Source organism: Penicillium manginii (genome assembly GCF_028828005.1).
Source record: "Penicillium manginii strain IBT 31320 chromosome Unknown utg000004l:1.0-7231830.0:1.0-7236170.0, whole genome shotgun sequence".
Taxonomy (NCBI): domain Eukaryota; kingdom Fungi; phylum Ascomycota; class Eurotiomycetes; order Eurotiales; family Aspergillaceae; genus Penicillium; species Penicillium manginii.
In genome coordinates this window covers 6,473,111-6,487,967 of record NW_026643105.1, presented here as the reverse complement: position 1 = coordinate 6,487,967, position 14,857 = coordinate 6,473,111, and the positions used below count along the sequence as shown (strand labels likewise).

At 49.1% G+C, this 14,857-nt stretch overlaps 4 protein-coding genes across 4 annotated transcripts; 3 read left to right on the top strand and 1 right to left on the bottom strand.

Moving 5' to 3' along the window:
* Positions 1 to 875: 875 nt before the first annotated feature.
* Positions 876 to 5,414, top strand: N7533_006125 (sister chromatid cohesion factor PDS5; the record flags this gene model as incomplete). Its single annotated transcript, XM_057102775.1, has 2 exons — positions 876 to 1,214; positions 1,296 to 5,414. The coding sequence occupies 2 exons, from the start codon at positions 876 to 878 to the stop codon at positions 5,412 to 5,414; spliced, it is 4,458 nt and encodes a 1,485-aa protein (XP_056962405.1).
* Positions 5,415 to 6,912: 1,498 nt separating this feature from the next.
* On the top strand, positions 6,913 to 8,063 carry N7533_006124 (Gfo/Idh/MocA family protein; the record flags this gene model as incomplete). The annotated part of the gene is made up of 2 exons (XM_057102774.1): positions 6,913 to 6,949; positions 7,006 to 8,063. The coding sequence occupies 2 exons, from the start codon at positions 6,913 to 6,915 to the stop codon at positions 8,061 to 8,063; spliced, it is 1,095 nt and encodes a 364-aa protein (XP_056962404.1).
* A 1,808-nt stretch (positions 8,064 to 9,871) lies between these two features.
* N7533_006123 (putative amino acid transporter) lies at positions 9,872 to 11,809 on the top strand (the record flags this gene model as incomplete). Its single annotated transcript, XM_057102773.1, has 4 exons — positions 9,872 to 10,226; positions 10,284 to 10,361; positions 10,421 to 11,680; positions 11,736 to 11,809. The coding sequence occupies 4 exons, from the start codon at positions 9,872 to 9,874 to the stop codon at positions 11,807 to 11,809; spliced, it is 1,767 nt and encodes a 588-aa protein (XP_056962403.1).
* Positions 11,810 to 12,315: 506 nt separating this feature from the next.
* On the bottom strand, positions 12,316 to 14,814 carry N7533_006122 (SWI/SNF chromatin-remodeling complex subunit SNF5; the record flags this gene model as incomplete). Its single annotated transcript, XM_057102772.1, has 3 exons — positions 12,316 to 12,756; positions 12,815 to 14,136; positions 14,166 to 14,814. The coding sequence occupies 3 exons, from the start codon at positions 14,812 to 14,814 to the stop codon at positions 12,316 to 12,318; spliced, it is 2,412 nt and encodes an 803-aa protein (XP_056962402.1).
* Between the last annotated feature and the right edge of the window lie 43 nt (positions 14,815 to 14,857).

Below are 14,857 nucleotides of genomic sequence, written 5' to 3'. Positions count from 1 at the left end.
TGCATGTGATAAGATGGTATGATATCCATGGATACTAGTGTTGTATTCAGGTTTCTCGGCGTGGATATTCAACGACTTCAACTTGGTAACCTTGGATTCGGAATACTAAGGTGCTAATACTCCAGAGTAGCATGGATAGCATAGTTAACCTAATGCTAGTAGTGGAGACCAAGGTATTTTACAAGCTTGACTTGAATGGCCTCGGACCTCAGCAGTCGGAGATAACCATAGAATCAAAGTTAGTCCCGATGTCTTACTTCTGATATTGTAAGCTGTTCAAGTTTCAAACAATGGGTCTAGCAGTGGCTCATTGGACTTATGAATGGCGAATTGAGGATGACGTCGAGGATTGAGGACTACACATTGGTGTTATTACTAAGGTGCTCTACCATGCAATTGAAGTACCTCAGGCAACTACTAGTAGTACTAGTAGTACGAGTAGTACGAGTAATACATTCAGATATTTATGGCCGGGTTTGAGTACTTAGGGTAGCAGACTCGTGACTATATTATCTGCTATCCTACCTACTACTACTAATATCAAGGTACTAGTATACTTCCCGAGGCTCAAGGTTGACCCATCTGCTAGTTTTACATGCTAACCCCTTTGTTTATCAACACAGAAGTTGATATCTAGGTAGAGAACAGAAGAGATGTATATATAATATATCAACTAAATGTTATATTAATACATGATCAATTATCTGATCCAATGTGCCAATATTTGTTGAATGTAAGGGTAGGTGTATACTAACTCTACTCCCAGACGCGATCCCGTGCGACGCGTCTCGGGCGGTCACACGCCAACCTTCCTCGAAACCCTTTCTGCACCCATTCACCCACCACCCCATCTCTTATGCGAGCCCCTCTTCACCATGCCTTCGCGCACTCGCCAAGCTCCCGTTGAGGAGCCGGAGGAGTATTCAGGCCTTCGAGGTCTGGCCTTCAACCAGCCGCTCTCCTGGCGCGTGGGGCGTGCCGCCATCCCCATTGCCGATCTACTCGACCGTCTCCAGGCCCTGGCCCAAGAGCTCCGCAAGCTTGAACAGGAGGAAATTGATAAGGAATCCTTGCGCAAGGTCTCCCAGGAGCTTTCTAGCGCCAACTTACTCGCCCACAAGGATAAGGGAGTCCGTGCCTGGGCTACTTGCTGTATCGTTGATGTCTTGCGACTGTGTGCGCCGGATGCGCCCTTTACCAGAAACCAGCTCAAGGTGCGCTCTTTGTTGATCGCGACACGATTTCCGGTTGCCCTCAATTGATAGTATCACGCTGACAATCTCACCCCGAAACAGGATATCTTCACATGCATCGTCACCTCAGTCATCCCCGCACTGGCCGATCCATCCAATGCCTACAATGCACAGCAAACTTATGTCTTAGGCTCACTCGCCGAGGTCAAGAGTGTCGTCCTTATGACTGATCTTGATCACCCCGACTCGCTCATCGTTCCCCTTTTCTCTAGCTGCTTCGACATCGTCTCGGGGTCCTCAAAAACATCGACTGGAGAGGAGATTGCGAAGGGTGTGGAATTTGACATGACGAGGCTGCTGGTGACAGTCATTGACGAAACACCAGTCTTGGCTGCTGAAGTGGTCGATACCATTGTCGCGCAGTTCCTTCGTGTTGACCCTCGGGTGCTGGATAATCCCAAGAAGGGCAAACGTGCCGACGCACCGATTGATACCAGGCAAGATACCCTCCTATTAAAGGACTACCCGCCTGCCTACAACATGGCCAAGGCGATCTGCCAGGCTTGCCCCGAGCGCATGACTAGCCACATCAGTCAATATTTCAACAATGTCATCATCGACGCATCCGCCCCTGGACAATCGCACGGCTCGAAGGGTGGCCCCCGCAAGCCGAATCTCGACGACTCGGACGAGGAGGGCGAGGATATTAAAGAATTGAGCAAAGCCCATCGCCTAATCAGGGAGCTTTGGCGGGCCTGTCCTGAGGTCTTGCAGAATGTGATCCCGCAGGTCGAAGCTGAACTGTCTGCCGAGTCAGTGGCTCTCCGTTTGCTAGCTACACAGACCATTGGAGATCTTGCGGCAGGAATTGGTGTTGCCGGCCCCCCTCCGTCTCCTCCAATGGACCCAGCGGCTTACCCGCCAGTGACCCTAGAGGGATATGCGCAGACGGTCGCTCAACCGAGCATTCTTTTGACGCCAATCTCTCTGAAGCCCTTTTCCCAAGTACACAACTCGGCCTATGAGGCATTCCTCAGTCGCCGGCAAGATAAGACACCTTCAGTCCGTGCCGCTTGGGTCACCGTTGTCGGGCGCATCCTCTTAACATCAGCGGGTGGTTCTGGCTTGAGTCAAAGTGAAGAGCAGGGCCTTGTCAACTGCCTGGTCACATTGCTGCAGGACGCTGATGAGAAGGTTCGTGTCGCTGCAGTTGATACGATTGGACAATTTGGCTTCGACCACGTTGTTCATAAACTCGGCATCAAGGGCGGTTGCTCCACCCCGGACTCAGTATTTGCTGTCCTCGCAGACCGAGTGAAGGACCGTAAGCCACAAGTCCGTGAGCATGCGATGAAGATTCTTGCCCGCATCTGGGCGGTAGCTGCTGGAGATATTGAACAAAACGCCGAACCCGTGGTGTCCCTTTTGAAAGACGTCCCAACTAAAATATTTGATGCTTTCTACACTAACGACCCGGAGATTCACATTCTTATCGACCGAGTGCTTTTTGAGACACTGCTTCCGCTTAACTATCCTCCCCTCAAGTCGAAGCTCTCGCGTGGAGGCTCCAATCTATCTCAAAAAGGGAAAGGGGAAGAAGGTCAAGGCCAGGATACTGATCAAGAAACCGATGTCGAAAAAATCCGCGTTCGCCGGATCCTGACCTTGCTTCGTGGCCTTGGTGAGAAGGCCAGACGCGTGTTCTTCGTCATGCTTCCTCGTCAACTGGCCATGAGATCGGCTATGACACTTTATCTCGAAGCATGTGAGAAATATAACGGCGGGGTAACCGACAAGAATGCAGACTCAGCCAAGGCACAATTGTCGAGGGTCATTGACTCATTATCGAAAACCTTCCCAGATTCCTCCCGCGCCTCGGCGGACTTGTGGAAGTTTGCCAAGGCCCATGACCGGCGCGGCTACCATCTCGTCCGTTGTTCCATGGATGCTACCAGTGATTATCGTACGGTGATCAAGGCGATGAAAGAACTTCAGAGAAGAGCCCAGAGTGCAAACAACTCCCCTTTGCTGGAAACCATCACACCTCTTCTCTACCGATCCGGATCGTTGATCTTCAACCGCAGTCACATCCCAGCGATCATGAGTCTTTCCCGAACTGATGAAAATGGACTGGCCAGTGCTGCACAAGAAATGTTGAAGCAGATTTCTTCTCAGAATCCTGAGGTTTTAGAAGCCCAAGTTCAGCAGATGTGTAAAGATCTTGAGGCACAAGCTCCAAAGGCCAATTCTGCTGGCGATGCTAGCGCCGAAGAAATTCTCAAGGCCTGTGCTGGCTTTGCGAAAAAGCTTCCAGCAAAACTGCCCAAGGAGCGCAAGTTCTTCCAGGCCCTCACAAACTATGCTCTTTACAGCACCTCGCCGCGTTCCGCTAAGCATGCCGTTTCAATCCTCATGGCCACTGCTGACAAGAAAGAGATGTACGCCAAAGAACTTGTTCAAAAGTGTATCAAGAAGTGGGAATATGGATCGGATCACTCCCTGACTCGCCTTGGCGCATTGTCACAGCTAAACCTTCTTGTCCCCCGTGAAGCAGATGAGGAAAGCGATGCCATCATCTCAATAGCTGTGAACCAGATTCTTCTCACGAATCGTTCTCCAGACACAAAATCCGGATACACATGGTCCGAGACAGTTGATGAAGAGACCCAGAACAAAGAATGGGCGCTGAAGATTATTGTAAATCGCCTGCGAGCCAAGGATGGTTCTGATGACGATGCGGACTTCCGGGAGCATGCCAAACCAGTGTATGAAACTTTGAATAAGCTAATCGCAGGCGAGGGCGAATTATCAAAGAAGAAAGATACCCCTTCATCTCAGAAATCCCGATTGCGTCTTCTTGCTGCCAGGTCTGTTGTCAAGCTATGTGCCTCCAACAGTCTTTGCGATCAATTATTGGCCCCCGTGGACTTCAATTCGATTGCCTTGATGGCCCAAGACCCGCTTCTTCAAGTCCGAAGTGGCTTCGTTAATCACCTGAAGAAGAAGCTGGTTCAAAAGTCTTATTTGTCTCACCGTTGGTATATCATCCCATGTTTGCTGGCATTTGAACCCACCACTGGCTTGAAGGAAAGCACACTCACGTGGCTACGATCACGCGCCGCATACTTCTCCCAACAGGCTCAGGCGAGCGGAAAGCGGACCGAGCAGACCATGGTCATGGAATTGATATTCTCGCGTCTCTTGTCCCTACTTGCCTACCATCCAGACTATCCGTCTGATGACCTAGATGAGTCGACAAGGCTTGGTGATCTCAGCGACTTTGCACGATACATTGTTTTCTACCTCCTGGCCGTCGCTAATGAGCACAACCTTTCATTGATTTTCCACGTCGCCCAGCGTGTCAAGCAATTCCGCGACGGTATCACCAAAACCGACGAGATATCTACCCGCTTGCACACCTTGTCAGACCTTGCCCAGGCAACCATTCGACGATTCGCCGACATTTACTCACAACAACATAAGTTCGGCGGCGCTAGTGGCGGAGCGACCAACCTCTTACAAACATACCCCGGCAAGATGGGCGTTCCTAGCTCTCTTTTCTCTTCCATGAACAGTCACCGAGAAGCTCAAGATGTCGCCGACAAGAACTTCCTTCCCGATGAGCTAGACGACATGCTGGACCGTGTTGTACGAACTGCCATGAAGCCGAAGAACTCGTCTCACAGGGACCAGGCCAGCTCTGCGAGGAAGCGGAAGCCTGAGTCTCTTGATGCCAACGGAAACTCTACGAAGAAGGCGCGCAAGGCAGGACCCGGTCGGCCACGCAAATCTGGATCCAATGTGGGCTTGCCGAGTAAGAGCCCTCGCCGCAAGAGTAAGGATGATGATGGATGGTCGTCTGATGGAGGTGGCGCTGTGGAGGTTAGCAAATCTGCCCGCCGTCGTAGCAGCCGAGGCACTGCGGGTGTCAGTTATGCAGACAAGGACACTGATGAAGATGACGTGGAGATGGAAAAATGGGAAGGAGCCAAGCAGGCCGAGCAAGATATCGAAGAAGAGAGCGAAGACGAGGAGATGGAAGAAGACAAGGAAGAAGTCGACGACTCCGATACCGAGGAAGCTGCACAAACGAGCGAGAAGGAAAATTCACCACCAACCCGCGCCAAGCGAGGTGCCAAAGCGTCTGAGGTTACAGCCAGCCAGGCAAAGAAGCCGGTAACAACCACTCTACCGACACGCCGTTCATCTCGACGGGGCTAAGAGAATCTTACGCTTGAGCACGAATACTTCGAGAGGAATACCCCTGGCTTATTGTTTGGACCGTTGCTGTTGTTGCATGTCACCATTTCATTTCTTCCGTGTGACAATGGAGTGTCTATGTGTTTCTTCGTGTTTCTCATTCATATCCCTTCGTTTGTCTATCTGCTGTTGATGACATTTCGAGATGTATACCCACTTACTTTTGATGTCCCCATTAGCTTACCAAGCATCTTGTTTTCATGCTGCCTGTTCTTTCTACTGATTTCTCGTCAAATATCATCTTTTATGTAACTAGCTCGCCTCCATAGCAGGCCCCTTCTGGCTAACTTAAACCAAATGACTTTTACGAAACCCCTACCTAGGTATGCTTCCAACAAGTTCCACCTTTAGTTCTCAAAAATTAATCCAAGGAGGAGAACCTACTAGTAGCTTAAGTTTGTTTGGTCTCTACGGCAAATCAGCATGTGTTTGGAAACGATCCCTGGAATCTTAATCAGAAAAACGATTCTCACGTTGAGAATGCTTCGTTTAGGAGCTAACGACGAAAGTGGAGGGGGGGTGAGACTCGGACACTGATCGGAATAAGAGAGCCGACGGTAGCCCTACTTGGTTGATGGGTAAATTAACCATCCAACATAAGCCGAACAATACTAGTATTTTCCAATAATATTGTAGCCGTCTTGGTCAAACACCAAATATAGAAATGAATAGCGAGATGAAGCCACAACCCCTTTACTGGTTATATCCGGTCTGATGAGGCAATTGCGGGGTAAAAAGGGGATCGGTACATCAAATCCGATCAAGGGATGTGGGTCAAAGGTCTACTAATTTGACAACTGGTGCGGGAAGTATTTCCTTTCAAAGCCGGAGAACTTCGTTTGGGCACTACTAGGGGGACACCCCATTTGGCTATCTGAACACCCTATCCTGTACATTTAGAAAAGGTGCTGTATGTGTATTACCACGAACTACAGTAGGAGGCCAGAATTCCACTTTCTCACCTTCGGGTAGGTAACTGAGTAGGTACCTAGGTATCTACCAGTGCTAACTATCTCAGTAACTAATATTATACCTAGGAATCTGATCGGGTAGATCCACTAGCAGAAGCTAACTATACCCTATCCTAGCCATATCTACCGCACCACACCTTATTGCTAAAAACCTTTTGAAGTGTGTATAAAATACTAGTTTATTTAATTGGGTTTATCCCTGTGGTAATACACATACAGCACATTTTCTAAATGAGCAGATATGGTGTTCAGATAGCCAAATGGGGTGTCCACTTAGTAGTGTCCCTTCGTTTATTAAAAATATAACCAGGTCTGGTAACCGACGGCGATTGATAACCAGCATCTGACTCGCCGCTGGGCCAACCCATACAGCTCCATGTTTCCGAAGACATCAATAAAGGTGCTCGCACCCGGGGCTGCACTTCTGCAAGTTTTCTTCTTCACACTGACCAGTTGTTTGGTCCCACTAATTTCGCCTCTTGAGCACTATGTCACAACTTCCATCTATCCGTTGGGGTATCTTGAGTATGTGCCCCTGCACCAAAGGAAATGAAGATAATCCGCGAACTGACTCGTAAAAGCCACGGGAAAAATTGCTTCCTGGTATGTGTCCGATCTGATCCTGTCTCGCCCAGATGCAAAGGTTCGCCATATAGTGCAAGCTATCGGAACGTCGGACGTGAACAGGGGGAAATCCTTCGCCCAAAAGTACTGCCCAGAAGAGGATCCCAGCATCTATGGTAGCTACGAGGAAGTCTACCAGGACCCGAATGTCGACGTCGTCTATATCGGAACGCCACACGCCTTCCACAAGAAAAATTGCCTGGACGCCATCGCAGCAGGAAAAAACGTACTCTGCGAGAAGCCTTTCACTCTCAATGCCCGTGAGGCGAAGGAAGTTTTCGACGCAGCCAAGAAGAAGGGAGTCTTCATCGCCGAAGCAATGTGGCTCCGTCATCGACCGCTAGTCCTAGAGCTCCAGCGTCTCCTCCACCAAGAGAAAGTAATTGGCGAGATTTTCCGAGCAACATCCGACTTTGGATCCGAACTCGACATTCCGAATTTACCCTTGGACAAGTATTATCGCCAGAACGCGCTGGGGGCAGGCTCTTTACTCGACATGGGTATTTACTCATTGACATGGGTGATGCTAGGTCTTGATGACCCCGGGCTCGCAGCAAATCGGGAGAAGCCGAAGATTCTTGCCTCGCAAGATCACTGGGAAGATGTCGAGACGGCTACCAGTGCGATTCTTCAATACCCAGGGAGACAAGGGATTTTCACTTCCACGACCAAGGCGAGCGGAAATCCTGACTTACTCGCTCGTATATACGGTACTGCTGGGTCTATTGAGGTCCATGGTGGTTGTCCCTCGTTACCAGAGGGCTTCACCGTCTACCCAATCTTTGGAGGAGAGCCTGGGAAAGAGGCTGATAGTAAACTCACTCGTGGCCAAGGAAAGATGTATGACTTCAAAGCTCCAGGGCGCGGCTTTCAGTACCAAGCCGATAACATCGCTTTGGATGTGTTGGATGACAAGTTGGAGAGCTCCATAATTCCTCAAGCTGAGACTATTCGAGTGATGGAGATCATGGATGAGATTCGACGACAGGGCGGTACGCGGTATCCAGTGGATTAGATTATTTGGGATACTATTTATACTAGTCGGTGACAATTTTGGAAATCAATATACTTGATCTAGAAATATTAATTACCTGTTGTGCGAAATAAGTGACTAGTAGACTGTTATTCGAATCACTAGTATCTATCTATAAGTTTGTTCGAAGGACATGCATGTAATGATGCAAAAAGAATCGTGGCATTGTAGCTCTTGCAGGCAACAGCTAATCTGAAGTCTCAAAATTTCTTCACACGTTTGGCCTCCTGATTTGCTTCTACAATTGGGGTAAAGCCGAAAGGTGAATGCCGGCTTGCGCGCCAATCCTGCTGCTGCGCACCCGCACCTCAATAATTGTAAAACAACTCGAAATCCATGTTGTGCCCATGGCAGCTAGTAATAAATGAACTGGCCTCGTCACAAATTATTAGATATAATGTCAGCTACTACACATCCAAGCAGAAACATGTGGAAGAACTTGAAGATAGTTTGTTATACTATACCGGTATATAAACCTTCAAGTTTGTACATGCCAGTGCCCAGGTATTTACCGAGGCACATTCAAGTTCGCGAAAGATGTGTCCACCTTCGAGTTGAAGCGGACTAGGGTATAGAGTTATATAAAGCAAAAAAGATAAAAAGTCACCTGAAGATGACAGGAACTAAAATTTCAAATTTCCAAGATTATTAACTCGAACCTAGGAAGTTTTCACCTGGGCACAGCATATAGGTAGTAATTTTTTTATCATGGATGATACCATCTCATTCAGGGCATGCTAGAGAATGGGTTTATATAGAAACATTCAAGTTGAACCTTCCAAAGAATCAGCTGGCTTTTTTTTGTCTCTTCCAAGAAGACCCATTTGAGAGTTGAAAACTGGAAACCACTAGGAGGAAGTCACATCTTGAGGCAGGCACAATACACTCTGGCAGAATACCTACTAGCAGGTAGTATGTGATCGGGTTATACCTGAATGCCAAACATGAAGGGAAAGAACGGAGGATGCAGAGAGGAAAGAAAAGCACTAGAAAGAGAGGGTTGTGAATATTGAAAAAAAATCAAATTCAACTTTGCCTCGGTCCAGTTACCACTAGTACACTGTTCAAGATTGAACCCCAGATTCCAGAAGCTTGTTATTAATGATGACACTTGAATCAATAGAATGCTACCGGTATCCATGGATGCCAACGTACCCAACCCGATTTTTGGCAACCGAGTTCCGAGCCGAAATCCGCCACGAGCATACGGTGCTGACTAGCGGCCTCTGATAGCATGTAACGTTAGTCTCATCAGTAGCATAGGGGTAGACGAATTCCGCTCAGGCCTTCTACTCCACCTTCCAGCCGTCTCTCACCAGTCCCCCGTTGGTGGCCCGAGATATCCGGGTCAAGCCGGCAGCAAGTCCCCCAGCTCGTAACTATCGTATCGCAACCAGACGATTGGACCTTAAAGATAAGTTGGATATCACGGAATGAAGAAGTCCTCTTATATGATCTCGCAATATTACTAGTATTCTTGTAGCTTACCACTGGTCCCAAGGGTCGCCTCTTGTTGTCCGATTCAACAGTACATCGAACACAATACCATGGTCGTATTAATTCTATCCGACCCAAGCATTAGTGGAGAACGCCCCCAAGTGCTTGTACTCGTTAGTACCGCCATGTTAAGCGCACGGGCCTTACGATCAGGACATGCTTAGCATTCCCCAGTATTTCAAGTTGTATTTGTGACACAGTTCCCCCGTTTTTCTCGGATACCTTTGTGTGAACAATCCCCCTCTCTCAGATCCTAGCTACATATCTAGGTACGCTTTGAATGAAATCTCAGCATGGAGAAACAAGGGATCGACGAGAATATTCACCCTCCATTGTATTCAAATGAAATCCCTCCTTCTAGCAGCTTGATCAAACCCCAAGCTCGTGAGCCTTACGATGCTAGCGTCAGCTTCGAGGAATACACCTACTTTGCGGAAAAGACTAGGGCTGAACAAGAGCTACTGGAACCTCCTGTTTTGAATGTGCGACAGTTTTTTAGGAAGTCGAGTGACAACGATGCGCTGAACCAATCTGTTACGACACATTTGACTGAAGAAGATTTTACCGATCGCACGAAGAGACTTGCCATCTCGGATGAAGAGTGGACGAATGCGAGTCGGGCGTTTAGGTCTGCCTCGTGGGGTGCTTGTGAGTCTTATTTGTGTTGCTGTGACAGGGGTCCTATGGGCTAACATCTCTGGCTAGGTTTCTACCTGATCACGACCGATATTCTTGGACCATATGGATCTGGTTTTGCGATGGGGACTTTGGGTTGGGGACCTGGTAGGAAGCTACAATCTCAAAATCATTATTCTATTTATCCAGTACTCATCAATCGCCAGGTGTCGCTTTCTACACAGTATTCGGACTGATGGTAGGATATTCCGGATATCTCATCTGGCGCGTCTACATGGGTGTCGACAGCTACGAGTTCCCAGTAAAGAACTACGGCGATCTCGGATTTCGGACACTTGGTCATGGAGGCCGCCATGTCACGAATGTGATGCAGGGTATTGGACTGTTACTTATAACAGGCCAAGTGACGATCCAATACGGCGAAAATATCTCGCAAGTCTCGAAATTCAAACTATGTTACGCCGTATGCCCAGTTCTGTTCGCCGTTGCCGGTTTCTTCATTACTCAAATCCGGACACTGAAGGCCTATGGGTGGATAGCAAATTTGGCCGTTTGGCTGAATATCTTCGTCATTTTCATGACGATGGGCGTGATGGCGAATACGCCGCCAAATTTCCAGATCTCGACTCTGGGATCTGCTGGGAGTGCTACTGACCCAACAACTATCACGCCCGTGAATGGTGTTTACCCACCCATCATCCATTACAACAATATTCCTCCGGGGAATGGTCTGGTTGGATCCGTGAATGGTATGCTCTCTGGTGTGTTGGCCTATGCCGGTGCTCAACTCTTCGTCGAATTCATGGCCGAAATGCGACGCCCTCAAGACTTCATCAAGGCAATGTGGAGTGCCCAGTTCTTCATTTACAGTGTCTATCTCACGTACGGCTGTGTCGTTTATCATCTCCAAGGACAATACAGTTTCAACCCTAGCTACCAGGGCGTTAGTATGTACGCCTGGCAAACCTTGGGCAATATGGTTACTCTGATCGCTGCTTTGATTGCTGGTGGACTTTACGGAAATATCGGCATCAAGGTGGTATACAACAATATCCTTGTCGATATTTTCAAAGTTCCCCCGATGGATACCCGACGAGGCAAAATCATTTATGCGCTCCTGGTTCCCTTGTGGTGGATTATTGCTTTCATTATTGGTGCAGCTATCCCCGATTACTTCGGTTTCGTCAGTGTGATGGCCGCTTCGATGCTTCTCAATCTCAGTTACACGTTGCCCCCGCTCTTTGCTTTGGGCTTCGACATACAGAAGAATTCGATTCGAGCAGGGGAGGGAGAAGGGTTCAACCCAATCACCGGACAAGTTATCAAAAATGGCTCGGCTACCCAGCGCTGGGCTCGTGGGTTCATCTCTGGAGGCTGGTTCCAGGTTGCGATTAATATCTGGCATGTTATTTACTTCTTGGCTTCTTTATCCATGTGTGGACTTGGGATGTGGGCGGCAGTCGTTGGTAAGTTGATTGTGGAGCTCACCATTTGCTGTTTTCTGGCTAATTTGAATCGCAGGGATGATCGAGGCATTCAAAATTCCTCAGTTGAACTCGTTTTCTTGCACTTCTCCTCTCAATCTGAACGCGTGATTCAACTGGCTTCTTCGGGAGACAAATGTTTTTCAGTGGGCCATCAACTATACTGTTCAAGCTCACTTCGGTCTGCAAATGTGCTTTTGTAAACTAGTAATTGAACAATTGAAATGACGTTAAAATCTTTCAGAAAACTTAAAGGGCCAACAACTTGAAGACTACTTTTCCAACTGAGAGCCTGGTCAGCTTGATATTACACATGAGCCGAGTAGAAAAAGAATTAGAAGAAACAATCAAAAAAAAGCATTTGGATGCAAATGGCATCGAACGCCACTCCTGGTACAAGAAACACAATTCAATTCGCTCTACCGCCGCAGTTTCAAGTCCTATACAATTCCAACAAACATGAAAAAGGCTTTAATGTGTGCTTTGGACTAGGAGAGTTTGGGTTCAAAAGATGTAACATGGAGGAAAGTACATGTGATAAAAGGAAGATGTGTGAGTCGGGGAGATCAAACTCGCACTGGACGCCGTTGTCATGACTTCATCAGGGAATATTATGACTAAAGCTGAGATCCAGATCCAGGAGCTGGGGATGGAACTGCGCCTAGGGCAGGGCTTGCGCTGGCCGAGGTTACGCCGCCGGGAGCCGGGCTTGCGCTAGCGCTGTGGGCACTGTCAGTTCTGATGGGGACACCGCCGCCAGATCGCACACGCTCCTCCACGCGCTCTTTGTGTTGTCGATTGCGAAGGTGAACCTCGAAGTTGTCGACGGTCGTCATGGGTCCGGGGGTATACAACTTTCCAGGGCAATCCAAGCAGCGGATTCGGGGAAGATACTGATATTTGACTTTTTGGCCGGCTGGAAGGTTGTTAGGGTTGGCCACGGGGGCTAGAGTTTCCACGTCTACGGCGGAGTAGCGCATAACTCCCTCAAACGAGTCGTTGGGGTGAGCTTGCTTAAGCTTTTGTAGGCCTTCTTGGAGCCAACCGGGTGGTGGAGGCTGAACATATCCGGGGTCAGCCAGGAAACAATATCTTAGAGATCTGATATCTACTCACAGCGGGAACCCCAGGTTGGGGTGGATTCGGGGCGTCGACAGCTCCACTTTGCGGTTGACGTTGTTGTGGTGATGGTGCGTTCTGGTTGTGGAGTCGTTGCTTTTCGGATGGAGGTGCCATCCTTCCAGGTGTGTGGACCGTGGGGATTTGGGGGGTGTTGACAATGCTCTTGCCGTTTCGAAGGTCGATAAGCTTGTTACGGGGAATCTTCAGTCTCACAATCAATTTCTCGGGCTCTTCCACGCTCTCTTCGCGGTACTGCTGTCGCCGAGAAGACATCCGGGTAGGCTCCTGCAAAACAGGTTCTGGTGTTGCTGATTGTCCTAGGCTGGCACGAAGGGCCGCATGAGCTGCTGTTGCGGCACCTCTCATGCCTCGTGTGCGGGCGGTTCCTTGAGCGAGGTTGGGACCAATTGCTGGAGACCCGACAGATGAGTCGTCACTATCGAAGTCATCTGATTCATCCTCTCCGCGCTGACTGGCTATTCCACGACGACGGCTAGAAACAGAACGTTTGATGACATTGCTTTCTTCAAACGTCTGTGCCGAATTGGGGATGACCGACGACACGATCAGCGTACGAATCGTTCGTTGACGATCCTTCAGATCAGGGAGAGCAGGGCCACCACGACGATTGATGGATCGCTTCTGGCGGCGTTGTTCACGGGATATAGAGATCTCGGTACGTTCGAGATCGGTCTCGTTTAATTCGTAGAGATAGGGGGTGTGCTCCTTGGCAGCTTGGAAAGGTCGGAAGGCGGATGAAACAGGAGTCGGGAGGAAAGAGGTACTAAGATCGGGATCTTCGATGGGGCGACCATCGAACGGGTGGGCGACAATATAGAGGGACTTGGTGAACAGCTGAGATTGCTCGCGAATAGAGTGGGCGATGGCGGTCGTGAATTCTCCTGACAGAGAAAGGTCATTCGTCATGCGCATGGCAAATTCTTCCGGTGAGTTTTGAGGATCATTGATATCCCATTCAAACTGGTCGATTAGAGTATGTTGCCCGATAGTGATGTTCAGCTTGATCAATATGCGCATCTCATCGTTCCGGTACGCTGAATATGGGAGACTGGGGTCGAGCGGTTCGTCGTGCATGAACATTTGCGGATAGTAATCCATCAGCTGCTCCTGGATGGTCTGCGAAATCATACGCGTGAGAGGTGTAGAGCTCTCCAATGCAAGTCCCAGGTCCTCCACCAACTTTTCAGCAAAAAGATTGGGTGAAACGACGCGGTCGTGTAGGTTCCACGTGAAAGTATCTCGAATCTTAATTTTCTCCCAGTCGATATCGAGTCGAATGGGAACAAGATCTCTGTCTGTTCATTTTGAATCTTCATATCCCGACGCGAGACCCGCAGTTCTGGTGTCTTTCGGTTCCCAGGGCGCCGTCGGCTGGCTGGATAGAGTAGTTGTGGATGTTGATTGCGCAAATCGGTGCGTAGGTTGCCAAATCCTTCATAGCCTAGCCCATATAGTGCGGCCGGGTTTCCCTGTGTCTCCCGGCGGATTTGCAGATAGAAATCCCGCTCTTCTCGCTTCTGTTGTTGCAATTCTTGGCTCGGGTTTTGCCACGCAGTAGCTGCCGAATATTCAAACTCGCGATTGACATACTGCTCCAGCAAGATCTTCTCCACAGGCGTCTCGCGTGTTCGGACAGCCAACGTCCCTGATGTGTCGGTTGATTGAATCACGGAACCATCGCGCGACCGTTTCCTACTTTGCGCGGAACCGTTTGTTCCATTGGATTGTGGGGTGCCATTGGTATCATTATTGGCGTCTCCAGATGCACCGAGCTTGGATTTCGCAGTCTGTTTTCCCTCGCTAATGACATCTGGGGTTTGACCATTGGCAGGCAGGCTGGTCACAGTGTCGAAGGAGTCTAAGCCTCCGGCCCCCGTATCGGATGTGCCAGAGCCAATCTGAGCGCCAGTCAGAGAGTCGGAGGGGGACTTCTCCTGTGGCGGCGAGCCATTTTGGAAGTCGGGGGAGGGCATGATCGATAAAGAGTTGGGAAGGAGTGATCCGGGGTCGCTTGGA